The following is a 26,958-nucleotide window of genomic DNA, read 5'->3' on the forward strand; positions in this document are numbered from 1 at the left end:
AGTGTACTCACATGCATGAAATAAATAAATAAATCTTTAAAAAAAAAAAAAAAAGAAAAAAGAAAAAAAGAAAAACCAAAGGCATTTCTATTACAATGACAGAGTTTGAAAGAATCAGAGTGAAAGATTATAGGAGACTAACACAGAGAAAGATCTACCTTTTTATTTTTGGTAAAAATTGTATCTAGTATTTTCACTATAAATATGAATATGTCAGTAGTGTAAAACTGAATGAAAAGGAGGTCACAATGGGGCAGGAGGATAATCAGAGTAATTACAGAACCAGAGTAGCAAGCAAGGTACTTCTCCTCAGGCAGACGCTGCTCATCTCCTAGTCCTTGGTCTACACCCATTCTATTTCTCTACAGTGTACTCTCTCAGAAAAGAGAGGTATGTAGGGTGCAGGCTGTTGGGAGTCCCAGCTATAAGATGACATGATGCTTCAAGGAAGCTAACAAAAACAGGCTATAGCAAGTTCTATAAGATCTCCTAGCCATCTGAAAAGTCTCAACCTCATGGGGACTTTGGGTGGTACTTAGACTGGGCCAGGAGGTTTAACTGGCTAACATGAGTCAAACCAATGGTAACAGAAGTGAGTCTTTAAGGTTCTGAGGCAAAGACAGCCCTTAAGGAAAGGGAAGCAACAATACGGTGAGTACAGAGTAGTCTCACACACACAAAAGAGTGTCCAAGAGAGGATTCAAGGGAGAAAGATTGCTTACGCAGCACAGTGGACCATGTCCCTGAGGCAGGGAGTGATGCCTGAATAAATTACCTTCTTTCTAGTGTGTTTGATTAACATTATTGTGGTAATAAAAATAAAAATAAAAATAAAAAAAGTGGGTTCTCAAACATGCTGAGGCCAAAGACAGCAAGTGCTTACACCTCCATGTTTTCTGTTGAGGAGCCTTTGTTCATGAAAACCACAGAATGAGTATGGTGACAGGAAAGAGAAGGAAGAGAAGGTGATCGAAGTCTCCAAGGTCAACCAGCTAGGGGCTCATCAGACTCCACTGTGTCTCACTGTGACCATCCTGACACTTTCATAAACTGTTCTTGTTCTGAAATTAATGATTGTGGGCCTCTTTCAACAACACTACTGAGATTAGAAACAAAGCAGAGGCTTTTCCACTTGACTGAAGGGCATGAAAACCAATCACTATGCTGGGTGTGCAAGCCCTACCTGCCCAACATGAACCAGAGCAAAGCAGCCAAGAATTCAAGGGGCACATGCAGGTTTGACCAACCAAGGGTATCAATTCCTTCTTCCCCAAATTCCACTTACCTATCTCACGCTTCCTTTCATTGGTTGTACAGTCATGGAAAAATTCTGTCATCAGGCTTTCCAACGCCCTGAGGGAGGCTTCTTCAGATGCCTGGCAAAGGAATTTGAGAAAAATCAGTAACTGCTTCTGCCCCTCAGTTCCTTCCAACTCCCATACACAACAAGAGTAATTTACTTCCCAAAATATATTGGTTCAACATTCTTCAGATGCACAATACAAGCCAGGAAAACAATAGGAATTTCCATCTGGCTTAAAACCCAGTTTTAGTATCTTCTACAAATACATGCCATGTAATTTTAATTATTTATGTTAAGGAAAAGAAAAACAAGTAATTCAAAATGCAATTATAGAATGATGCTGAAAGAAAATTAACAGACCCAGCCTTGGCTGAACAGGGAGAACAAACGTCCTGGGAGGCCCATAGGCCCTCCATACATGACCTGGGCACCCCATGCCTGAATAACTACCCAGATGTTAATATAGAGAAATGTAAGCCACATGGCCTCTTGGGGTTTCTGAAGGTGCTTCAGGAATCCTGGATACATTCAGCTTTCCATCTCACATGAACAGCCAAAAGAGATGAACGCACAGTCAGCTGAGAGCAAAGCTTAGGCAGGAGCTTAACGTTTAACCTGTGCTGACAATCCACAAAGGACAGACTGAGAAGAGACAACAAGGTAAGAGGAAGGCCCTTGAGCCAGACATGGTGTACATCTTTAATCCCAGCTCTCCAGAGGCACAGGAAGCAAGTTTTAGGCCTACAGAGTGAGTTCCAGTATAGCTAGAGCTACACAGAGAAACCCTGTCTCAAAAAGCAAAAAAGAAAAAATACAGCATGAGGCTGTAAGTGCACTCCAGTTCCCTCTTGCACATAGACCTCCACTTCCTTTTCACTCAGCAAGAGAACTGCTGCTACCAGTAAACTTAATTCTAAACCCCATGCAAAGTCTAATGCCACACTCCTGTGGTCTTAGCACTTAGAAGGCTGAAGCAATAAGATGACAAACAAGTTCTAGGCCAACCTAGACTACGGACCTATTTCATAAAAAAATTTTTTAAATGATAGTAGCAGAAACCTCTCCATACAGTCTGTGCAAAAAAAGTTGAGTATCCAAAGGCTATGTCTCAATCTTCATTGGCATTATCTACCTGAGAACTCCTGTTATTTTAGTTAGTTCTTAATTCTTTTCCTGTTTCCCTTCCCCAAATCTCCAAATTTACTAGCAGATAGCAGAGCCTTTTAAGACAACAGGCTCACTTTTAAACATGTTTCCTGCTGAACTGTGAGAAGTCTGGAAGCCTATCTCCAGCCAGTCATTTACTCCTGTGGAGACAGAAACTTCAGCCATCTTCCTTAATAAGCCAAATTACAAGAACAGCACCACATACAACACCAACACTGGCCATGCACAGGCAGCACCAGGCAAGGCTGTGCCTCCCATACTGCCGGCACAGCAGGCTGGCCGTGCGATGACAGCTGAACAGACCTGATCAATGATTAATTTTCCCATAGTATTAGTACTTGTAACTCAAAGAAATTTTTCTTGTCTGAATTTTATAGCTTGCAAGCCAACCTGTTCTAGAAAAATTACCTATATGCCAGATGAATGGTACACATCCAGCTACTTGACAGGCTGAGGCAGGAAGATCTCTGCCACAGCAGTCTGGAGACAGTAACAACTTGCACGTCATTTCATTTGGGAAAAGGGGAAGGATGTTCTATTTAAAATTAAACTACAACTAGGTCATGTGATATGAGTCTATCACCCACACTACTCAGGATAGGAGGCTAACCTGGGCAACCTAATGAAACCCTGTCTCAAAATGAAGTAAAGGCTGTGGCCACACCTCAGTTGGTAAAGTGTCTGCCTAGCTGATTTCCAACAACAACACTCAGACACACAAACAAAGGACACAGCGGCACATGCCTATAATCCCAGCAATCAGGGAGATGAAAGCAAAAGGAAGTTCAAAGTCATCTTTAGCCACAAAGTTTGATGTCAGTCTAGGGGCTGGAAAAATGGCTCAATGGTTTAAAGTGTATACTGCTCTTTCAGAGGACCCAAGTTCCCAGCACCCATCTTAGGTGGCTCACAATGACCCATAACAACAGGAGCACGGAAATTTGATTACCTCTGACCTTCTCAGGCACCTGCACACACTGTATGTATGTATGCATGCACACACACAATTAAAAATGAAAAAATAATCCTTGAAGGCAGTCTGGGCAATATGAGATTGTCTCAAAACAAGCAATACAAAATAATAATAATGGAGGCTAGGGATAGGCATGGTGGTGCATGCCTTTAATCCCAGTACTCAGAAGCCTGAAAGGCTGAAGCAGGCAATCTATAAGTTTGAAACCAGCCTGGTCTATACAGAGAGTTCCAAGAGAGCCTTAGAGAAATAAGGAAATTGGCAAATGTTAAAGTTCGCAACAAGCATGGATTCAAGCTAGTTACATTCTGATCACTTCAATAGCCAACACTACTGTTTCACAGCATACAGGGATCAAAAACGGTGATCTATATCCCAAACTGCAGGATAAACTAAGAAGGCAAGGATGGATACTCTGATATTTACTTGGTCTTAGATACCAAATAAAAACAGGCGGGAACACTGCAAAACAAAAGTAGTCAGATCTCCTCCAAAACTGTACTCATTCTTGCCTGCAGAGGATACCAAACAGAATCACTTCTCAGACAAGATCCCAAAAAGCAAATTGTGTTTATTTACAGTGGATAAAAAGAAGTCCCAGACTTCACCTGAGTAAACAATCAGAAGTAGAAGACAAACAGGATACACTCAAGACCTGCAAATAGTTAAAGAATATTGGAGATCCCCAACCCCTTTGCCAGGAAAGCCACCGAAACCTTTGCCAGCTGTTTCAAGCAAGTGGCAAAGCCAGATCCAGACTGGTGGGTTAACACACCAGGCAACACCACACTCTCAAGTAATGAGACAAAGAATATACAGGAAAGCCCCCACAACTCTAAGTTGGAACAGGAAGGGTCAGCATCTCAGGATTCAGATCAATCTGCAAGCTTCACAACTTCTACTGAGATTTGTTTCAGATCTTGAAGACTAACTTAAAACTAAGTGAGGAGCTCTCGTAACGGCTCAGCAGGTAAAAGCCTTGACACCATGCCTGCCAATCTTGAAGAAAGAAAGGCAGACATATAGGGATATGTTCTCCCAAACGGCAGACATATATGTTCACCTGAATAAACACACAAGTAAATGTATTAAAATAAATAAATCTCACTGAGACACACACAGATCAATCACAAAAAAAAAAAAAAAAAAAAAAAAACCTTAAATGTAAGCCACAAAATGTGAAAAGTTAAAACAATAGCGCTTCTACAGAATGAGCTCTACATGACCAAGGTTACAGTTTCTTTCTATGGTTGGGACAAATAAAGCACTAAACACAAAGAAATAACAACAAACCCAACTGCTCAGCAAAGGGCACAAGGAAGCTGCAGAATGGGAGAAAACACTGAATGGGAACTGACAGAATTCACATCAGAGTACAGAGTAACATAACAGAGAAAAGGTAAGAACCTTTGGACAAAGTTACTTAAAAAAGAGAAACCTAAGTAAGTGTTCATCTCATCAGGGAAATACAAACTTAAAATGTAAGAGGCTGCCACACAACCACCAGAATAGGGAAATTAGACTCAGTGAGCTCAAGAGATGGCTCAAGCTCCTAGCACCCACATGGCAGCTCACAACCATCTGTAACTCCAGTCCCAGGAGACCCAATGCCTTCTTCTGGCCCTTTCAGACACCAGACATGCACATGGTACACACAAGCACATAGGCAAAATACCGACACACAGAAAAATAAGTAAAACTTTTTTCAAAATCCCTAAAACTGACAGTATCATGTGTTTACTAAGCAACCAAGATATGCAGACACTATGCGCAAGAACATACACACTTGAGAAAGCTAGTAAGTCTAGTAAAAGCAATTCTGATAACTAATGGAAATCTGTGCATGTATACCAAATAAAATGTACAAACATATTCACAGAGCCATTACACAAAATAAAAAAATTTAAAAACTCAAATGCCTATCACTAATGGAATGAGTTGTGGTTTGTTTACATGAGAGAATACTATAAGCTGACATGAATAAATAATCTTGTAGCGACAACAAAGGATCTCAGTGAACAAATGAAAGATGTCAAAGCACACCCTTTCACTATCTGTTTTACACACACACACACACACACACACACACACACAGCCTGGGGCAGGGTTTCTCCGTGTGGGCCTGGCTAACCTGGAACTCTCTAATAGACCAAGCTGGCCAAGTAGGAGCTCTCTAGTAGACCAAGTAGATCACACACCTCTACCTCTCTGCCTCTGCCTCCTGAGAGCTGGAATTCAAGATGTGTAACACTATGCCTAACCTGTTTTACATCAAAAATTTTAAACAAAACTAAGACTAAGTTGTGTATTACAGTCAGAATAGTGGTTACTTTGGGGAAGAACTGTCTTGGAACTCCAAGAATATTCTACTCTTGGTTTGAGTGTTACATGCTGTAACAGCTATAATTAGTTGTCTCTAAGAACATGTACATGTGCTGTGAGCTTTCAAACCGCATCTTCAAAATTTAGACCATGAGTTTCAACGGTATTTTCATCAGTTAGCACGACTGCTCACTACAGTGTAAAGAGAGACCTGCAGTCTCCATGTGAGTCCCACTGTTGCCTATGTATCCAAAGCAGCCACCACAGCGAAGTCATATATTACTGTTTTATTTACCTGTGCCTCCCCAAGGCTAACCCCAACAGAAAAAGGCACACTTAAAATCTTTGGGCAAAATGGGACGATGAACTATAGCTGTCCTAGAATCCTCTAGGAGAGCCATGCATCTATCTAAGACAAACCTACATTCTCTGCTGCAGCATTGTTAATGGGCACACAGCTGCCTGCCTGGATTTCTGCTGCTGTCTATGTCTGTTTCTGGATAAGCAGTTCAAAGACCTGTGCTTATGACTCATTAAGGAACCAAAGCCAATCAAGGCTCAGAATCACCTCATCAAAGAAAACTTGAAAAGGAAGACAAAGGTCACAGACTCTGACATTTTCTTTGACTTTTTCCTAGTGTCTATGGCTGGCTCCACTGAGCCTGCTGCACACAGTTTTCCAATGCTTTCTCACTTTGTGCCATCTTTCCTCACAATTTCCACCACTCCCTACCTTACTGCCTGTAAAATTAGCTTCTTCTAGCTGGTCACTTTGATACCAACTTTCCCAACTTCCCTAAAGGCAGACTTCTAAACCATGGTTCTTCTGGATCTAGCTTTACGTAGCCTTTAAATCTAGACTGACCTTGAGAAAGTAAGTTATTTATTTGGCAAATGAGCTTGCTACTCCTGAGATGTAAAGAGGAGTAAGACGGTTCCTGGTCTGAAAGAATCAGAAGGATCCCGAGGGTGCAGAGTAGAAGCTACAAATGAGAAAGTACAGTCTAGTGATTACCATCCTACAGGAGTGCCTCAGTGCCCAGAGCCAGGGATCTCGTGCACGGGTCCTGGAGAATGCAGAGACATCAGCAGGAATGGGGGGGTCAGACTTAAAAGATGTCTAGTTCCCAAGGCTCCCTGGAAGAGAAGCATCATGGCATCTGAACACTCATGGGGACTTCTATCTTGACTTGCTGTGGGAGAGAAAATTTACAGCTCTGCCTTCATTAAATGTCTCATGAAGATTATAACCTGGACCAGTCTGTTTCCCTTTGGTTTTCCCCTTTGTCTTTATCTTGTAATCAGGTCTGCAGACTTCTACCCACACCACTAGGTAAAGAGTGTATCTTATAAAATCAGATTCCCCAGGCTCTCAATCACATACACCTGGAACCTTGGCCAAGTTTTTAACAGATACCTTTGCCTCCTATGTTAAAAAAGAGAAAATTTTAAGACACTGGATCCTTCTAAGGACTAAATGAGATTAATTTACATAAAGCACATATAATAAGCACAATACTAGTCATAAAGTAGGGACTTAAAAATCAAGCTACTGATGTCAGTGTTATAGACAGTATTACAATTCTCAGATCAATTCTAGGTGAGTTTAAAAACAAGATTGCTCCTATACTCCTGCTATCGCTTCAGCTCTATTACTGCTGAGTCCCACAAAGATGCACATGTGATATTAATTTTCCATCGAAAAAGCTGTAAGTATGACCCTTGTTCACAAAGAAATCTTTTTTTAAAAAAAAATAACTATGTAAATAGTTGCTAAAAATATCTTTAACAAAGCCTAACCGAAGTCCTGATGGTAGATGATCTATATGGGCCTTTGTCCTGTGACAAAACGTAAGTTTTCTCAAACTTTGACTAAATCTGTAATGTTTTACCTAATGACCTCTAAATAATCATCTCAGGCTGGAGAAAGATGGATCATTAGGTAAAATGCTTACCCAAGCCTGGTTACCTGACCTTGAACCCTGAAGCCCACATATTGCAAATAGCCCTCTGATCTCCACATGTGTACCATGGGACATACACCCACACAAACACATATGTTCACAAAATAATTAAATAAATGTAAAAAGAAATTAAAACAATCTTCTCTGCAGCATAACTCTTGGCTTTAAAAGAAGCCTTTCTCAAACTTTCTGCTTCCTTTCCTGGGAGCTACAACTTGTGTACCCAGCGGACCACAGACATCCTTCCTATATAGGTTCACAGCCTCTCTGATATTGATACTGATCCCACACTACCTGTCAACCAAGGTTCAAAAGTACAGAATTAGCAAGGAACTTCAGTCTCAAGTAAACTATCTCTCAAAGATAATACCATCACCATAGATGTCTCCACTCTCAAAAGAACACTCCTTCCTTACATTTTCACCACAGAAAACAGGCAGAAAAGGAGAGAGATAGAGAGAGAGAGAGAGAGAGAGAGAGAGAGAGAGAGAGGGAGAGGTGGTTTTAGCTGTAGTAAAAGATCCAAAGTAACACACATGACAATCAATGGGAGGGTGCCCCTCCCCCACACCAGTGCTACAAAGTCATCAGGCTCAAAAAAGCAAGAAAGTAGCAAAGAACAGGAAGGAAGCTCTAGTCCCAAGATATACGCCCTCAAACTCCTCCTCCTCCAACTCTCCTCTATGTTGTTACAGCCCACAGGTACTTTCATTTCTAAAACCCAAACTGAACACATCTTTGTTGAACTATAAATCTTGTGTTTCTCTCTAAGCAAGCGGATGAAACCAGCTGATCTCTCTAGCCCTAGTACTCAGAACAACAGTCACTCACACTCTAAAGGATTCACTCAAAGCCTCCAGCTGAGTGCTCAGCACACTAGGTGCTGTTGGAGTCTTAGCCAGTCTATGGTTACAACAACAACAAAAAAAAGTATGGTGTGAATGCTGACGACTGACAATTACAATCTAGAATTACCACTGGCATAAGCCTGTGACCATGGCTGTGAAGGATTCCCTAGATTAGGCTGAGATTGGAAGGTCCACCTCAAATATGAGTTCCAGAGGCTGGGGTCCCAGATGGTATAAAAGGCAGACAGCTAGTTGAGCACTAGCAATTACCTCTCATTGATTGCTGACTGCAGACTCAGTATGACCAGCTATTTCCTCAAACTCCTGCCACCATGTCTTCCCCACCATACTGGTCTGTTTCCTCTGTGAGCCAAAAGAACCCCTTCTCTTTCCTTACATGGGTTTTGTCAGGTACAAGATCACAGCAACAAGAGTAGCTACAAGGATAAGGGTGGGGTAGAACAAGAGCTACTGGGAAAACGTACTCTAACCAGGCAGAGAAACAGTGTTGCAGTTACATGCAGCCAGGACAAAGGCTTGCACGTCACACTATGAACATCACCTGGAACCAAAGAGCAAAGAGACCCATCTGCCTTGGAAAGTTCCTTGTCTACCTACAGTCCAAAGTTCAACAGTATTTGCCCATTGGGAACAATTACAGACATGACTAGACAGAATCTCTGTGTGGATCTTTAATATCTAATTATCTTTTCTTTTCTTCTTTTTTTTTTTTTTTTTCCTGTTTCAAAAAGCTTTATTTTCACTTGGTCCAAGACTTGGGAGAGGCTCCAGGGCGGTTACAAAGTTGTCTAGTGGCTTGAGAGGTTCATTCAGGTGGAGGTTCTGAGGTGGGCTGGTACAGAGCAGAGGAGAGAGCCCCTTGAAGGCGCAGAGGCCTCCTAGTCGTGCTTGAGAGTGAGGCGCTCAAAAAGATACTCTCCCAGACATGCCTGGAGCACTCCAGGCTGCGCTGGTTGTGGCCCTGCCAGCCTACGGATGTTGGTCAGATGGTTGCCCATCTTCTTGATGAGCTTCACCTCCTTATCCAGGAAGTGGCTTTCCAAGAAGTCACAGAGATGAGGGTCTGTACGGGCAGATCCTAGGGCATGAAAATCCAAGAGGGCCTGGTTCAGGTTCTTCTCCAGGGCCAAGGCAGCTTCCATGGCCTCCTGGGTTTTACCTCATTCATCTTGAGATGGCTTCTGCACATCCTGGAAGAGTGCACGGCCCCCACAATCGTTCTGCAACTTGAGGAGACGCTCTGCGCCCTCGTGCTTCTCCTCAGCCAGTTCGCAGAAGTAGTGGCCTACACCCTCCAAAGCCAAGTCATCCCGGTCCAAAAAGAAGCCCAGAGAGAGGTAGGTGTAGGAGGCCCACAGGTGCAAGTTGACCAGGCAGTTTATGGCAGCTTCCACTTCGGTGGAATAATTCTGACGAATCTGAGAGGTCATGGCTGATCCGGAGAACTGAACCTGGTTCTTCCACAAGAGCAGCAAGTATTTCTAAACTCTGAGCTTAGGGAATAATACTTAGCTCTGCCCATGGGATGGTTTTTTGTTTTCTTTTGTTTTGAAAACTACTATTGTTGCTTCTGTTGTTGTGTACACACATATACACACACACACACACACACACACACACACACACAGTGCCCGAACAAGGCCAGAAGAGGGTGTCAGATCCTCTAGGACTGAAATTTCCAGTGGGTACTGGAACTGAACTGTGGTCCTCAGGAAGAGCAAGCAGTAAGAGCTCTTAACCACTCTCCAGCCCCTTTAAAACAACATTATTCTAAATGGAATGCTCCAGGAGTGCAATGTTCTCCTTGCACAGGGACCATGATATTCTCTGTATCACTCCAATTTTAGTGTATATGCTGCCAAAACAATCATTAACAAGGTGTTTTGCTTGCTTGTTTTATTTATTTTTATTTTATGTGTATGAGTGTTTTGCCTCTATGTATGTCTGTGTACCACATGCATGCAGTGCCCACAGAGGCCATCAGATCTGGAATTGGAGTTACAGGTGGTTGGAGAGCAATCATGTGGGTGCTGGGACTAAAACCCAGGTCCTTTAGAAGAGCAATCAGACTCCTAACTGCTGAGTCAGCCCCACTAACAAGTTTTTAATCTTCTAGTGGATCATTATCTTCCACCTTGCTCCTCACTGCTCCAAGATGGCTTTGCAAATGAAAAAGGGTAGGGGGTCTAATAGAAAAAAGATTAACTTACTAAAAAGCCAAGTAGATTTTCACCCATTGTTTTTTTTTTTTTTTTGGGGGGGGGGGAGATTACACAGCTTAGACATTAAAAATATCTCCCAGAGGGCTTCAATTAGACAGGCAAAAGAATGATAAAAGGTTATTCTGCAAGAAAACTGTCCAAAATTAGTAAGGCATCACCAACAGGCATTCTCTTTAGCACATCTGCTTCTCTTTCCAACATATCTCAGAAGACAGACATGTGTACCAACATGTCATTCCAATGACACTTACTGAGCATACTGACACAAAGATGCTATCCAGAAATTCTAAAACAGGACTGAGAATCTTAAGACAGAAAAAATAGCCACAGTGAACAGCAAGTGCAACCTTGCATCAGCAAAAAGGAAAATAAAGCTGTTTGCCCAGTTACCTAGTTATTAGTGAAGTCAAGAACAGAGCAGAATGCCCAGAGCTCCTACCAGTGATGGTTCCTCCACACAAGTGTTCTGCTCCAAGTGTCTGAAAATAAATGAGCTGGCACTGCACTGAATGCAATCAGGTAATGAATGTGACATTAGCAGATCACCAAAGTAAGAGCACACGGCAACTCTGTCATCAAGAAAAACTACCAACAATATTGCTTCTGTGCAAGCAATTTCAATTGTTGTTACCAAGTGTCCTAACAGCAAGCCTCTTTTGTAAAACCCATACACTTCCATTCTAAACTACTACCAGGCATCACACTTTAACAACTAAAACAGCACCTGCCTGATTTTGGCAGAAGCCTCCAGATGGTCTACAGACTGGTGTGAACTGAGGTATATATAACCACGTCCTTTCTCCCTCCAGGATCTATCCCGTGGTTTTCTATCTCAAGATCCAAAGTACAAGTCAAAGTCTAATGTTCTTATAGGCAGTGCTGTCTGCCTCTTCTTCCTCCTTCTCTTCCAACTCTTCTTCTCATTCTGAACTGTTTTATTAACCCACCCCCAAGGCTAGGGAAAAGGGCTAGCTCTAACCTCTGCAAGGATGCAGAGCACATCGAGCACAGGGCAGCGAGAGTTCCAGTATGAAGCTAGGCATGGTTCTGATGCATGGATGCAGGACTACATATCTGGCAGAAGTGGACCCACAGTGTGATGCTTTCCTTAGTACACCAGGAGAAATCACTCCTGAGCAAAGGAAGAGCAGGCCCAGAATAATACGTTCAACTGCTCCTCCAGCATGAGGTACTGAAGGCTACCCCTAAATGTAGACCACAACAAGAATAAAAGACACAGAAAGAAGCTGTCTACACAAACCAGCAGGTTTGATGAGCACCAATGCTTCCACTAAGAGAGATGCATGACAGTAGAAAAGACAGACTAGAGCCAGTCCACTGAGTCAAGCCTGAGTAACTTGAGGAACTCCTGCATGCTTCCAGAGCACCCTGGTATGAAAGACAATCAGGAGTATACTTCAGTATGCAAGTGTTGGTTAGGATCAATGTCTCCTTATCACAGATTTCTTTTATGTGAACTTCATGTGAACACTTGCATGTTATTTCATCTGTCTAAATCCAAGGCCTTACATATACCAGGCAAGTGTTCTATCATTGAACTACATCCCCAGCCTTGTCACTCGCTTTTATGAAGACAATGTCCCAAAGCTGTTACCAGTTTATTCCTCTGACTATACCCAGCACTGCTCTAATATTTATATTTTTTATTAATGCTCAGTCATATCTGTGAAGGCTTTCAAGTCAAGATAATGATATCATAGTAGCTTAGACAATATAGAAAATACTGGAATATTGGCCCTCCACCCTCCTTCCACCACATATTCCTAGGTACCAACTCAGACAGTCAAGCACCTTTACTCACAGAGCCATGAACCAATGGCAGTGCATGCCCACTAGAATTCTATCTGTATGAGCAGAACCAAGGGTGTTATCTACAAGGCTCCTACCTATCCCCAGCATGACAAGTGCTGCCATTTTATTCAAAAGCCACCTTTGTCCTTGTCTCAGATTCCTTCTTATCTCAGGCCCTACAGTCATTGATCCTCTACTGGTTAACTGTAAAAACTACTTCTTCCTCATGCCCAATTCTCCAGAATTCCAGAGTGCTACCAAAGAGATTACCCATCTTCTAACTATAATACATAGGTGTGATTCAACTTAATCTTTTCTGTTATTGTTTTGAGACAGGGTTTCTCTGTATAGTTTTCGTTGCCCTGAAACTCACTCTGTAGACCAGTCTATCCTCCAAATCACAGAGATCTGCCTGCCTCTGCCTCCTGAGCGCTGGGGTCAAAGGTGTGCATCACCACCGACTGGCACAAATTTTTAGAAAAAAAAATACTTATGTAGTTGTACTTGAGAGGTTGCTGCCCTAGGAGTTCAAGGGTACCCTAAGCAACACAACCAAGACTCCAAGGAGGGGGAAAGAGACTGAGTGGTGGCATACTGTATGATTTCATTTATATAAAGTATTCACAGCAAACATATCCATAGACACAAAAGCCAAGGGCTTGGAGGAGAGACAGACAGACAGAACTGAGTAGGTACAGGACTTCCTGTAGAGTAATGAAAAAACTCTCAAACTCTACATCTCAAATGTACCCAATGTCACATGCTGTTTGTGGTGTTGAGAACTGAACTAGGGGCATGCTGGATGGGTGCTCTACTAGTGAGCTGCACTTCTTGTCCTATGTCACTGAATTTGGAACACTTTAGAATGTCAAGTTTTAAGACAGGCACAATCGTGATCGTGTGTACAGCTGTAAGTCAGCACTTGAGATGAGGCAGGAAGACTGTGATGTAAAGCTAGCCCAAGCTTCAGACAGATCCAAAACAAAAGAGAGAGAGAGCTACTACTATAAACAGAAAATAAATTCTGACCCAAAATAACTTTTTCTACACACACACACACACACACACACTACTGAGGACTAGTTAAGGAGCCACTAACCCTTGCTAGCAGTACTTTCTTAACACTATCAATGCCACTGATGTTTACTAACATTGCTAGAAACAAGAACAAGCTGCCATAACCTTTCTGGAAAATATGATCAAGTGTCTTTTAAATGTGCATATTAAACTTAAAAATATCCCCAAATAAAAGACTTATGAGAAAGGGTAGAGGGGAGTCTCCCTACCCTTGAGCCTAGGAATATGTCCTAAAGCAACTCCTAATACTCAGAAAAGGCTTTTTGCAAGACTTTAATCACACATTGTTTATTATGGCAAAAATCTTAACTGCCTAAGAATCCATTCAATGCAATGTTACAGTCATCATAAAAACTTGGGAAACATTTACCAATCTGAAAAAAAAAATTCTACTATACTGTTAAGTGAGAAAAGTGCATTTACAGTGCAAAGACAACCATTTAGAAAGTAAACAGAAAACAAGACAAGAAAGCAAACATACAGGTACTAATTTCTTGTTTTTTCATAAATAGCTATCAAGATGGCTCAGTGGTAAAGGGCACTGGCGGCTCTTCCAGAAGACCTGGCTCAATTCCCAGCACCCACATGGCAACTCACAACTGTCTGTAACTCCAAGATTTGACACCTTCTCACAAACATACATGGAGGCAAAACACCAATGCACATAAAATAAAAATAAATTAGTTAAAAAGAAAGCTATCAAATATTTTAGAGTTCAAAATAACTTGTAATCAGAGTAACTACTGGGCAAAATCAAGAGGCAGCAGAATATTGTGAGTCTGTAAGCAGCACCAGCTTCAACTGCCTATCAGTACTAGGATGAAGATGGCGCAAAAACTGAGTTGGCCACAAATCAATACTCAGGGTGCTTCCTGCAGGGCTTTGGTTTTTGTTTTTAGTAACTCTGTAAAGATGTGCACAGAAATCCGGATTGACTTTAGAACTATTCTAAAGTCTAAAATTATCTTTGAAACAAACAAACAAACCCTTGACAGATCACTTAATTTTTATTCCTCTAAGCAGACTGAAGAACTCAGATAAAGAATTTTCTGAGTATTCATGAGGACAAGGGCTCCCTTCCCAGGTCACACCCTCAAAGGATAGCTGTGCTACCTAGCAAAACCTCATTCCACACTTCCATCCACCCAATATGAACATCACTAAGCACACAGTCTAGGTGTGCACTCCACCTGCTGCACCCTCTACTCCAAATGTCCCAAACTCTATCTAGAGACTTCCCATATCTGCTCTGAAATCCAAGCTGCATATTACCTTTTAGGAAGCCCAAGTTTTAGCCAGGCTGGCTTTGAACTCAACGGGCCTTGAACCCCAGACTGCCCTGCCTCATTTGAATTCTGGGATCACAGGTGTGTGCCACCTACTTGGCAGGAAAATTTAAAAGTATCAAAGCTTCTGTTCATCCTTCCCCTCTCACCATTAACAGCTGCAGGTCAGATGAATGTGTGATTCTGCAGCCTTGCTGGAATGGATCCCTTACATTCATAAACAATATCTTAACTTTCATTATTAATTCATTAACAATTACAGATATCACACATTCCAGCACCTAGATTCACATTAAAAGGGGTGGGGGAGTCAAGCAGTGGTGGCGCACGCCTTTAATGCCAGCACTTGGGAGGCAGAGGCGGGCGGATTTCTGAGTTTGAGGCCAGCCTCGTCTACAGAGTGAGTTCCAGGACAGCCGGGACTACACAGAGAAACCCTGTCTCAAAAAAAAAAAAGGGGGCGGGGGGGGAACACCAAGTGTCTTAGTATTGTTCTTTTGCTGTGAACACCATGAGCGAGGCAATTTATAAAAGAAAACTTTAACTGGGGGGCTACCTCACAGTTTCAGAGGGAGTGTCTATGATTATCATAGCAGACAGTATGGCAGTTGGAAAGTGGGCATGGTGCTGCTGACAAAGCAGCTGAGAGCTTAAATCTGATCCACAAACCGGAGGCAGACAGAGACCAAGAGTGGGGCTGGTGTGGGCTTTTGAAATCTCAAAGCCCACCTCCAGTGTGACACCAACTCCAACAAGACCATACCTCTAATCCTTCTTAAACAGTCTACAAATTGGGAACCAAACATTCGAATATGAGCATATGGAGGCCATTCTCATTCAAATCACTACATGAGGCACAGCAGTGTGCATGTGTAATTTCAACAGTGGGAGGTGAAGAGAAGAGCATCCCTGGGATCTACTGGCCAGCCAGACTAGCGTAATATGTGAGCTCTAGGTTCAATGAGAGGTGCATGCTGTCTCAAAAAGTAAAGTTTGGGAGCAATTAAGGAAGACACCCAGCATCAACCTCTGGACTCTGCACAATCACATACATAAAATGTATATACTTGCACACCCATGAACACATAAGTGAACAAATACACAATAATAACTGGTAAACATCAAATGTTAATTTCCTGGTTTGGACATGACCTGGGCACCTGGTAAAGTAGACACAGGGTTTTTTGCATCAGTTTTGCAACTTCCTGTGAGCACATAATTGTTTCAAAATAAAGGGTTGTTTTTTAACCCATGTGGCAGTATCTTTTAACTATTATACTGCCCTCACCCAAAAGTCAACATATCTATCTAGGCATGGTAGCATACTCGTTTGATAATGGTATGAGAGACAAGACAGGAGGCTTAGCTGAAAGCCAGCCTGAACTACATACATTAAGTCTTTGTCTCAAAAACAGGAGGTTGGGAAGATAGCTCATTTAGAAGACCTGAGTTCAATTCTCAGAACACACAGGCACACAAGCAAGGCATGCTTGTGGCACACACTTGTCACCTCAATGTTGGGAAAGCAGACAAATGGGTCCCTAATAGCAAGACAGCCGACCTGGCCAAGATGAGTTCCAAGCCAGTAAGTGGGAGAAGGGTACCTGAGAACAGTGCCCCAGGTTGTCCTCTACCTACCATATGCATGGGCACACACATAACCCTACACAGGAAGAAAAGACAAGCACAGAAAACAAGAGAAAAAACAATCACTACTACTTTTTAAACAAAAGTACTGATTTTATGTTGGGGGCCGACTTTTAGCAGAAAGCGGCTATCAGCTTTGCAGCCATCTTGAGCCATATACCCTGACATGAGACTTGGATTACAATAGCCTACAACAGCTGAGCACACTCCGATAATCTTGGTTTAGATACCTTGGGTGTGTGAGATTAAAGGTGTGTGAGATTAAAGGTGTGTAACTTAAGAGTTTGACTTAGAAGTGTAGATAGAGATCAGATTTAGAGACAAGACCTAAGGGCTTGATTAAAGGCGTGACCAAAAGTCGTGGCTTAGAAGTGAGACATATAAAAGGATAGAGGCAGACAGAGAAAGTAACAGGTTACTTGACATTAGGTAGAAGACACTTGGCTCTAGTCAGAACAATTAGGACAGTACAGGAGAACAATTTGGAGGAACAGAGAAGGAGAACAATTTGGAGTTAGAGAGAATCAGACACTTTTAGGAGACACTTAGAGGAAGAGAGACTGAAGAATAAACGGGATTGAAACACACTCTGTCTGGTCTCCATTCCTCGCGACCGCCCTCACTCTCTCTCTTGCTAAACCCCGACCAGCGGACCTGAGCGGCAGCTTGGACTGGGATACAGTGGCCGCCAAACGCGGGGCAGTCCGGGCCTCAACATTTTGCTTGGACCTCAACATTTTTTGTTGCCCAAACGTGGGACTAGTGCGGTTCTCAACATTTTTGGCGCCCAATGTGTGTGTGTGTGTGTGTGTGTGTGTGCGCGCGCGCACGCGCGCACTACCTTTGTACTTTTTGATACTTCCTGGAGTTTTGTTTTAATGAGCATGTGGTCACTTTAAAGAATGTATGCAGCTGACACTCTAATAGAAGAAAAGAAAAGGGGGAAGTGGTGGTTTGGATGAGAGTGGCCCCCATAGGCTCTTATGTTTGAATGCTCGGTCAGCAGTTGGTGGAACTGTTTCAGAAGGACTTAGGAGGTGTGGCCTTGTTGAAGGCGGTGTGTTACTGAGGGTGGACTTCAGGTCTTGGAAGTTCACGCCAGCCCCAGGCTCTCACTCTCTCTGCGTAGTGCCTGTGGACTGGGGTAAACCAGTTGCTCAGCTACTGCCCCAGCACTGTGCCAGGGACAACTGAAACTGTAAGCCCCAACTAAACATTTTCTTCTAAAAGTTGCCTTAGTTGTGGTATCTCTACTCAACAATAGAACAACAACTGAGACAAGGAGGGAGAAAGCTTCCCAGGACTGATTAGCCAATTTACAAAGCACTGATCTTTTGTTCTACCTTCATTCAAGTCATAAAACACCCTTTTGCTAGAGCCCTGCAGCAGGGCTGTTGCTCACTGTTAACTGAAAATGAGTCTGGTAAACCCAGAGTAGTGGCATGTGAGAAGTGAGGGCAGAAGGGATCCAAGTTTGAAACCAGTGGGGGTAACAGTGAATTCCAAGCTGAAACTATACAAAAAAAAACCTTGTCTCAAAAAAGGAAGAGATGGGGAGGGAGAGGAGGTCTGAAACTTGAAGGCAAACAACTGTCCCTCCCTGTGAACATCCATTATGTGCACCATGGGGTCCTCGATGCTCACACTTCCTCAATCCCATCACGTTATAGGATAGCCAAAGATAACAAGATGGTGGAAGATTCGACCATCTCAACCTGTCCACTATGGAGAGAATGTCCTCAGGTTTTAAGTTCAGTGGCAAGATGCACTGTTTTGCTAGAACAGTCTACATTTTCAGTAAATATGTACTATAGAAATCTAGTAATCTTGTGAAGAGCATGGCTGTGGGGATTGGAAGCAGCTCTGAAATCTGGCTCTGTCAATCACCAAGTTACTCTAGACAAGCTATTAACCTTACTCTCACTGACCCAATGTCCTTATCTTTCTCAACTGTAAACTGGGAAAATAACAATTACAAAGAACAAAGTCAGAGAAAGTACATGAAGAGCCAATAGTAGTAGTTAGAGCCCCTACCTAATGGCTGTCACCAAATGTAACTAAAAAATAAGCTATTCTCTTTCTCTAAACCTTCCCTTTCTACCCTTGCTCTGGCTGCCTGTGCTGTAGCATGTGATCTACAATGCACTAGTTCTAACTCCCCTCACTCATGTCCTGCACATGTCCACACACCGCCCAGGGCAAAAGCTTACAACTACCACGCCTCATTCAAGTATCCAAATATGCTGAATCTTACTAGGCACAGCAACAGTAAAGGAGTGGGCAAGGAGGCTCACCTCCAACCTTCTCAACTGTTTGACACTACAAGGCTGCAGCCTGTTAATTATTATACATACTAAAGGCAAAAGCAAAAAAACTCACTATAATCAAAGGTGACAGATATTAAACTAATGACCTAGAAAACCTCAAAAAGGTGATGTTTTATGATGGTATTGATCACGGTTACTTGGGGAAAAAAAAAAAGAAAACAACACAGAGAAGCAGAATCAGCAGGAGAGAGAAGGAAGGAAAGGCCAAAGTGCGCTGAGGATTCTGGGACTGACATGGGAAGCTGTGAGGAGAGAATGAGGTATGATCTATGAAGTTTAAAAGACATTCTAGGTCCATCACTTTTAGCATCTAATACATCATCCACTTTCCTACTGAGAGTCTAAAATCAAACTACCTGTGAAAATCAATCCATAGCCCATGCTTCCAACTACCTTGCCTAACTAAAAACTTGGTTCCAAAGACCAAGGGAACCTTCCTCAGCACTGCTCTGAATCATGTCAAATGGCACCTTATATATTGGCTCTCTGAGTAGTTGTAGCAAAGTGCATTTGGGCAGACTGATGGAAGGAGAACCTGGAAGCTGGAACAGCCTATTCTACTTCATTTCTGTTGCTAGGATTACAATACCTGACTAAAAGCATCTGGAGTATTTGGTTTATAATTCAAGATGACAGCCCATTGCCACAGAAGTCAAGATAGAAACACAAAGCAACTAGTCACACACACAGTCAAGAACAGAGAAAGTGAACACACCCAGGCTCCTTATGCCACTGCTTCTAATACTGTGTAGGACTCAAACCCCAGGAATGGCACAGCAGGCTGGGCTTCCCACAGCAATTAACACAATCAAGACAACCACCCCTCAGATATGTCCACTGATCAGCTTGATCTAACAATCCCAGGTTTGTTCAGATTTGTCCAGAGACTCTTCCCAGGTGACTCTGAAGTGTGACAAGTTGCCAATTTAACACTAACCATCACAAAGCTGGTGGTATGGTAGTGAGCACCTGTAATTCCAGCACACAGGCATGAGGATTCTGAGTTTGAATTCAGCCAGCACACAAAGTTCCTTTCTTTAAAACACAGACACACACAGATACACAGACACACACAGACACACACGCACACACATACACACACAGAGAGACAGACAGACAGACAGACAGACAGACAGACAGAGAGCCTGACCTAACCAAGCAAGATGAGAAGGCCAGAATTGGGACACAAACATATTGGCAATACCATCAACAGGTATAGCAGAAGAGGAAGTTAAGTATGACTCAACATTAAGTGTGCACAGTGGATGAATGAGGTCATCACTAAGAGAACTAGGCCATGGGGAAAGAGCATTATCCTGAGGGAAAGATGACAGATATGATTTAGATATTATTAACTAATGCCCACAGCATGCTAAAGTGCACATAAGTCCAAAGAAGGTTTAGTTTCTATCAGTACACAGGCAACTGCAGCCATAGGCAGGAAAAATATCAAGGGAGACTAAATCAAGAAATAATAGCAAAGCTGGGGAGATGGCTCAGCAGTTAAAAGCATTCACCACTCTTCCAGAAGACCTCATTTTCAACATCCAGATTGAGGGGCTCATAACCTCAATACCTCCAACTCAAGGAAGATCCAAAACCTCTGGCCTCCAAGTGTACCTGCACTCACATGCATATGACCACACACAAACACAAGTCTTAAAAATAAATGTTTTCTAATAAAATAGAGAAAGACACAAAGATACAGGGAAGCCAAAAAAAAAAAAAAAAAAAATCAAGAAAAGGAGACAGCAGATACTAAGGACTACAAGTAGCTGAGAAATATAGAACTAAAAACAGGTTGTGGTATTAACTTTTTGCTTTTAAACAGAATAATATATAGCCCAAGCTGGCTTCAAACTCACCATACTCCTGCCTCAGCCTCCTCAGACTACAAAGGTGCCATTGAGCTATTTATATTGAACCCAACACACTATGGTTATAGGTGGTCTTAAAAAGCAGTTAAAGAACCAAAAGTATGTCTGCTGACTAACAACTGATTGATGTATTGATTTCAAATCACTGCAGACTAAGATTTTTAATGTCCTCAATACAAAGAAATGGTAATTATGAGGTAACATGCTAACTGAGCACAATATCACAATATACCCAATAAATATGTACAATAATTATTTCTGAAGAACCTTGGACAAAATAAAAATACTAAGAATGCCTTTATAAGTCAACGTGCGATGGGTACACAATGAATGGTGTAGAAAGGGCGAGTAGAAGTCTAAAATAAACAGAGGCAGTGCGTGAAGTGTAACCACTATATGGTAGAGTTTGCCTAATGCACCTGAAGCTCTGAGTTCAGTCCTCACAGTGGAAGAAAAAATGCAAAGACGCAGTTACACTTGAGTAACTAACTCCCTCTCACCTCTACCTATACCAGCATGCTCTCTGTAACTTCAATGCGCACACAACAGTTCAATTATCTAAAAATCTTCAAGCCGACCTTGTATTCTAGGTGCCAATCAGCCTCCCACCTATTTATAGACACAGCCAAATGCAGTATTTTGTCAGTACATGGCCAATCTGTCAACTCTTTTTCTAACCCTTCACGCCTACAATCCAAATCACCAACTGATTCAAGCCTGTAATTATTCCCAGTTTCCAAGTTAAAGGCTTTCCAAATCAATTTTGCTTTTTACTTTTCTTCACTGATTAATTTTGTAATCATTTAAGAGATTTTAAAATGACAATTACCACAGGACATGGTAGCACACACCTTTTTAAACCTTGCACTCAGGAAGCAGGCAGACTGAGGGTACTCTAGTCTCCATAGTACATTCTGGGCCACTCTGAATTGCACATTCAAGAGCAGGCCTTTGACACATCCTACAGACAACGTTAATCTATGGCTCCCTCACCAATGAAATCTAGGAACAGCAGATGGGCTATTTTCCTTTAAGGGAAATCTCAGTTACTCTACAGTAATAGTACTAGAAACTCTCCTCCAACTAGAGAGGAAAAAACCTATGTATCATTCTCTCCAGCTTCTTCACCAAAGTCAGTACCTGGACAATCACTATATCTGATGTTTCTTAACATGACATATTTTAGCCAGGTTGAGGATGGTGATAGACTCTAAGTATTCCTTCATTTGGGAGGCCAAGGCAGAGAGAATTGGGAGTCTGAAGCCAACTTAGACTTTTTGGACCATCTCAAAAAGTGAAAGGGGAAAAAAATGGTTTTAAAGATGAAAGAAATGGTATATTACTGTGCTGCATGTAGGTAATGCTCGGAAGCCTAGAAAGTCCAAGTACCCAGGTGTCCATTCCCCCTTCAGTCGCCTGACACCTTCTGCTTTCCTTCTGTGAAAAGCCTGGGGAAGGCCTTTCTCTTTCCTTATCTCCGAGATCCAAACCCGCCCTCCAGGAAGTTCCCTTCTCCTCTCAGTTGCCTTAATCTCAATCAGCCATTCTTTGGGCAAATGCTTTTGCACCTCAGCAATCTTTTACACTCAATCTTATCACCATCTTTAGTTATCTGACCATGACTCATCTCCCCACTGAACTCACTCCCCTCCAAGGCAAGCAGAACATTACCCTGAAAGAGCAACTTTTTTGTTCTTCTCTTTTTGGTGCTGGGGCCACATCTGGTCAGAGATGAAGTTTTTACCTATTATGCCAGTCTACTCATTTTAAAAAGGTGTTTCATACACTTACATTTAGATCAACAATGTAGCCAGGCCTGGTGACACAGGTCTATAATCCCCACAGGAGGTTCAGGCAAGAGAGACAGGGGTTCTGGTCCAACCTGGGCAACTTAGTGAGTTCAAAGGCCTGACTAGTATACAACCACCCTTCAAGCCCCACAGAGTCTGGAGTTGTAAAAATGAAGAGGAAAAAAATTATTAAAGTAAAGGGCTGTGATCGCCAAGAAAAGGCCCTTGTCTTGTCAAACACAAACTAAGCAATGGTTTCTTGACTTAGACAAAGATGGTACCACCCAATCCCTTAACCTTCCTCCCCTGGAACAACTGCAGATGAACTATTAGGGTCTTGACAGTAGATCCTATCAGCCTCACACCCACAGTAGCTATCCCCTTAATGCTTAAGTTGAGGTCTACATACAAATATGTATCAGCAGCTTCCCAAATAATTATTCAAAGGTAATCATGCTTGTAATACCCTAATTACTGACAACTAGATGAAACTGAGCACTTAAGTGACTTGCTAACTCTACTGTATAGAAAATTCTGTCCTAGCAACAAGCTAAGTTCCCTGAGGGCAGGGCACTGTCTGTCTAGTTCCTATCTACATTCTCTAGGGTGCAGCATATAAAGGCTATTTAAAACTAACCAAAAGATTTGTACTCACAGAAGCATTAGTCATAACAGACAAAGGGGGATGCAAACCAGGGAACCACTGAAGGATGAATGAGCAAGCAAAAGTGGTATACCGGGCACTGGTGGTGCATGCCTTTAATCCCAGCACTTGGGAGGCAGAGAAAGACAGGCAGATTTCTGAGTTCAAGGCCAGCCTGGTCTACAGAGTGAGTTCCAGGACAGCCAGGGCTACACAGAGAAACCCTGTCTCCAAAAACCAAAAAAGAAAAAAAAAGAAAAGAAAGGAAAAGAAAAGAAAAAAAGTGGTGTACTCACACAGAGACTGCAAGGAAACCCTGCACACCTGACAACATGGATGAACCTTAAAGACACTCCATTAGATGAAATGTGCCAGTCAAAAAAAGAGAATACTCTTTTACAAAAAAAAAAAAAGAAGAAGGAGGAGGAGGAGGAGGAAGAGGAAGAGGAAGAGGAGGAAGAAAGAAAGAAAAGTGATTAGAAGGCTAGAAACAGAAAGGGAAACCAACAGGAGGCCGCGGAGAGGAGAGGAACTGCTAAAGGAGCCACCAAGAGTCAGGGCCCAATGTTTCAGTCTGGGGAGATGAAATTCCCTGGTGACTTAAACCATGACAGCTACACAACAGAAGAGTACATAATGTCAGTGAACTGGAAATTAGTTTAAGTGGTTAAGTGTATTTTATCACTATTTAAAAATTCAAAACTTTAGCTGGGTACAGTGGCCCACACCTTTAATCTCAGCACTTAGGAGACAAAGACAGGTAGGTCTATATGTACTGCATCCAGAACAGCCAGAGAGCCTACATAGGGAGACACTGTCTGGGAGGGGAGGGAGATTTAAATTCAAACATTTCATAAAATTATGAAATGAAAAAGGGAAAATTCATAGATGTTTCATATCTTTTAATTATTTTCAGAAAATTCTTGTCTGTACATTGTATAAATGAGGTAACAAACTGGAGCTCAACAACTCTGCCGCCTTTTATAGTATGTACATAAACAAATACACCATACATAACAATCACACCACGCCGCTCAGCTTTAATGGTGTATTTTACCCAGCTTGTTTGTAAACCCACGAGGATGAAGTGAGTGCCTTCCACCCTCTTTCCATTAAACAGGACTTTATGTACTACCCACCCTCCCACCCCTCAAAACTTTAACAGTCTGGTCTGGTGTATTAAAAAGCTGTGCCAGCAACATCTCTGATATACCACTAATTCGCTAGGCACTGGGGGGGAAACAGTGCTCAAACCCAGGCAGTGCACTCACTCACTCATCATGGGCTACATGCCAAACTGAGGCAGATAATGAATCAAAGGACTAACTTCACCCTTGCCTACTGTGATGGGCAGATAAGGCTCAGAAACATTAAAGTGGCAAAAGACAAGGGCTCACCCAACTGCTCTGAGTACACAAACCCAAAGGAGTATGGGAAGGCTAAAGGGCCTGCAAGACGGGGCGGTATCTCCCTTTCACAGAGGTTTTTTTTAGCGGGACCTGAAAAGTCCCATAGTTTTCCAGGGAAAAGGCCAGAGCATAAAAAGCAGAAAGAACAGCAACAAAGATGTCCAAAGTCCCCATTGCTGACTCTGCCATCATCTGTATCAGTAACCTCTACAAATCCCACTCTAGATTTCTGCAAATGCAAACCTACCGCTGGACGGATGTTCTCTAAAAATCCAGCCAGTTCTATAACAAACTGCTTATGTTTAAATAATGGCACTGTCCCAGAAGAGTCGACTGACCGTGGGCAGAGTAACTAAACGCTTCTTGCCTCAGTCTCCCCATTTCCAACCTGGGGGTTGATGTAATAACAAAATACATACCACTCACTTAGCAAAGGAAATACCACATAGTATGTCATCAATAAATAAATGATACTGGTAACCACGATTTGCTGCACAAGGAGCACAGCCAACAGTGAGGCAGGGGGTAGTATCCGTGGCGCTTCCGAGGTCCTCCCAGACTCGAGACATTTAGTGGGGGTGGGGGCGATGGGAACGTAGAGCCGGTTGCACACTCTGCACGCATGTGTCACCGGCCAGGCTCGCTCGCGCCTCTCCCCGCCCCAGGGAGACGAGATGGCTCAGCTGCTCTGAGGCCAACTGCCACCCCTCCACCCCGGTCCCTGAACCCACTCACCATGCTGGCCAGGAAGGGGTGGCTCAGGTGAGCTGGCTCTTGGGATTCGTCGAGTCCTGCTCGCACAGTTCAGGTCATGGTCCCGGCAGGCTCGGGGAGTCCCCCGCCCATGCAAAGACAACCCGTTCCCCACCCGGGCCCCGCCGACACCTTTAAAAGGAGCACACGGGCCCCTTCGGGGACCCCCCAAAGCGATTCATCCAGACCTCGGCCCACCCCAGGCAAATGCAAAAGCAGAAAATGGGGTTCAGAGGTGGCTACACGGGGGCCCCCGCCTGGGCCCGACCCCCGGGAAGGAGGCTGCGGGCCCAGGCAGGGACTCCCCGGCCTCCGCGGCCCGAGGCAGAGACGGGCCCCGGCCGAGACTGAAGGGGCAGAGGCTGCCTGGGCCTGGGCGGCGCGGCCGGCTCAGGAGAGAGGCCCGCGAGCCCGTGCAGTCCTCGCCACCTCTGTCCTCGCGGCGGGCCCCCTCCGCATCCCTGCGCGCCACCCGCAGCCGCCGCTCGCCCCTCGCGGCCACCCCCTGCCAACAGCTCAACGCGCCGGAAGTGGCGAGCACCAGGCGGCCCCTCAGCCCGCGGCCTGCTGCGGCGCTGGAACCGGACCAATCCGGAATCAAGTGAGGGTAGAGGAGGGCGGGGCCGCACCTGACGGTTCACTGGCCCCGCCCACCGCGTCCCCGCCCAAGCGGCCCGGACCGCCGCGTTGGTAAAGGGACACGCGGCCATTTTGGTAAAGGAAAGGTTTCTCTTTCGTTTCTTTTCACTCATTCATTCCGCAAATCTTTTCTGAGCACCTTTCCGGATCCTGACATCGGACTAGAAGTTCCGCGATGTTGGTCTATGCTCTCCTGGGATTTTATTCATTCAGTCCACAGTTCTGGGTCCTAGGACCAGAAAGTGTCACGATGTTAATTGACCTCATCCCTAATTCTAGACTCAGACTATTTAATAGAAGAAAACACAGAACAAATGTTGCAATGAGCAGAGTAGCTAGCTCATTGGTCTTATAGATAGATGAAAGGGCCTAGAGAAAACACTGGTTTGGAAGGTATTTATGAACCTGAGGACGGGGGCGGAAGAAAAACAACTGGATAATAGTTTACTTTTGTGTGTGAAGATCAAGAAGAGGGAATTTCTTTATCATTCTATTAAAAGTGATCCTAGGAGGATTTAAAAGAAGTAAAACTGTTCTGAGCCAGATATGGTGACTAGCTGATAATTTTAATATGTTGGGGGGGGTGGGGTGGAGGCAGGGATATCCAGAGTTCATCCTTGGCTATACAGTGACTTCAAAGTCAGCCTGGACTAGTGAGACTCTAAATCAAAAGGTGGGTTGGGATGGAGAGATGGCTCTTCAGTTAATATTTATGACTTTCCCTAAGAATCCTCAGTAGGGTTTCATCGCTCACATTCAACACCATCTTCTGAACTCTGGAGACACCCACACCCATACTCACATGACATACACATACATATGTACACAAGCATACATGTAAATAAAATATTTTTAAGGGATATGGCTCAGTCTTTGAA

At 43.3% G+C, this 26,958-nt stretch overlaps 1 protein-coding gene across 2 annotated transcripts in view; it reads right to left on the bottom strand.

Moving 5' to 3' along the window:
• Positions 1-26,002, bottom strand: part of Xpo6 (exportin 6) — a 94,733-nt gene extending 68,731 nt beyond the window's left edge. The window contains exons 1-2 of one of the 2 annotated variants that reach the window (XM_034496702.2): positions 25,424-26,002; positions 1,286-1,376 (exon numbers count right to left, since the gene is read on the bottom strand). In XM_034496702.2, coding sequence (XP_034352593.1) covers positions 1,286-1,376; positions 25,424-25,426 — 94 coding nt within the window. In that variant the 5' untranslated portion in view covers positions 25,427-26,002. The remainder of the gene's footprint in view (positions 1-1,285; positions 1,377-25,423) is intronic. The other variant, XM_034496710.2, reaches the window with a different exon arrangement.
• Between the last annotated feature and the right edge of the window lie 956 nt (positions 26,003-26,958).

This window comes from Arvicanthis niloticus, chromosome 1, assembly GCF_011762505.2.
Source record: "Arvicanthis niloticus isolate mArvNil1 chromosome 1, mArvNil1.pat.X, whole genome shotgun sequence".
Classification (NCBI taxonomy): domain Eukaryota; kingdom Metazoa; phylum Chordata; class Mammalia; order Rodentia; family Muridae; genus Arvicanthis; species Arvicanthis niloticus.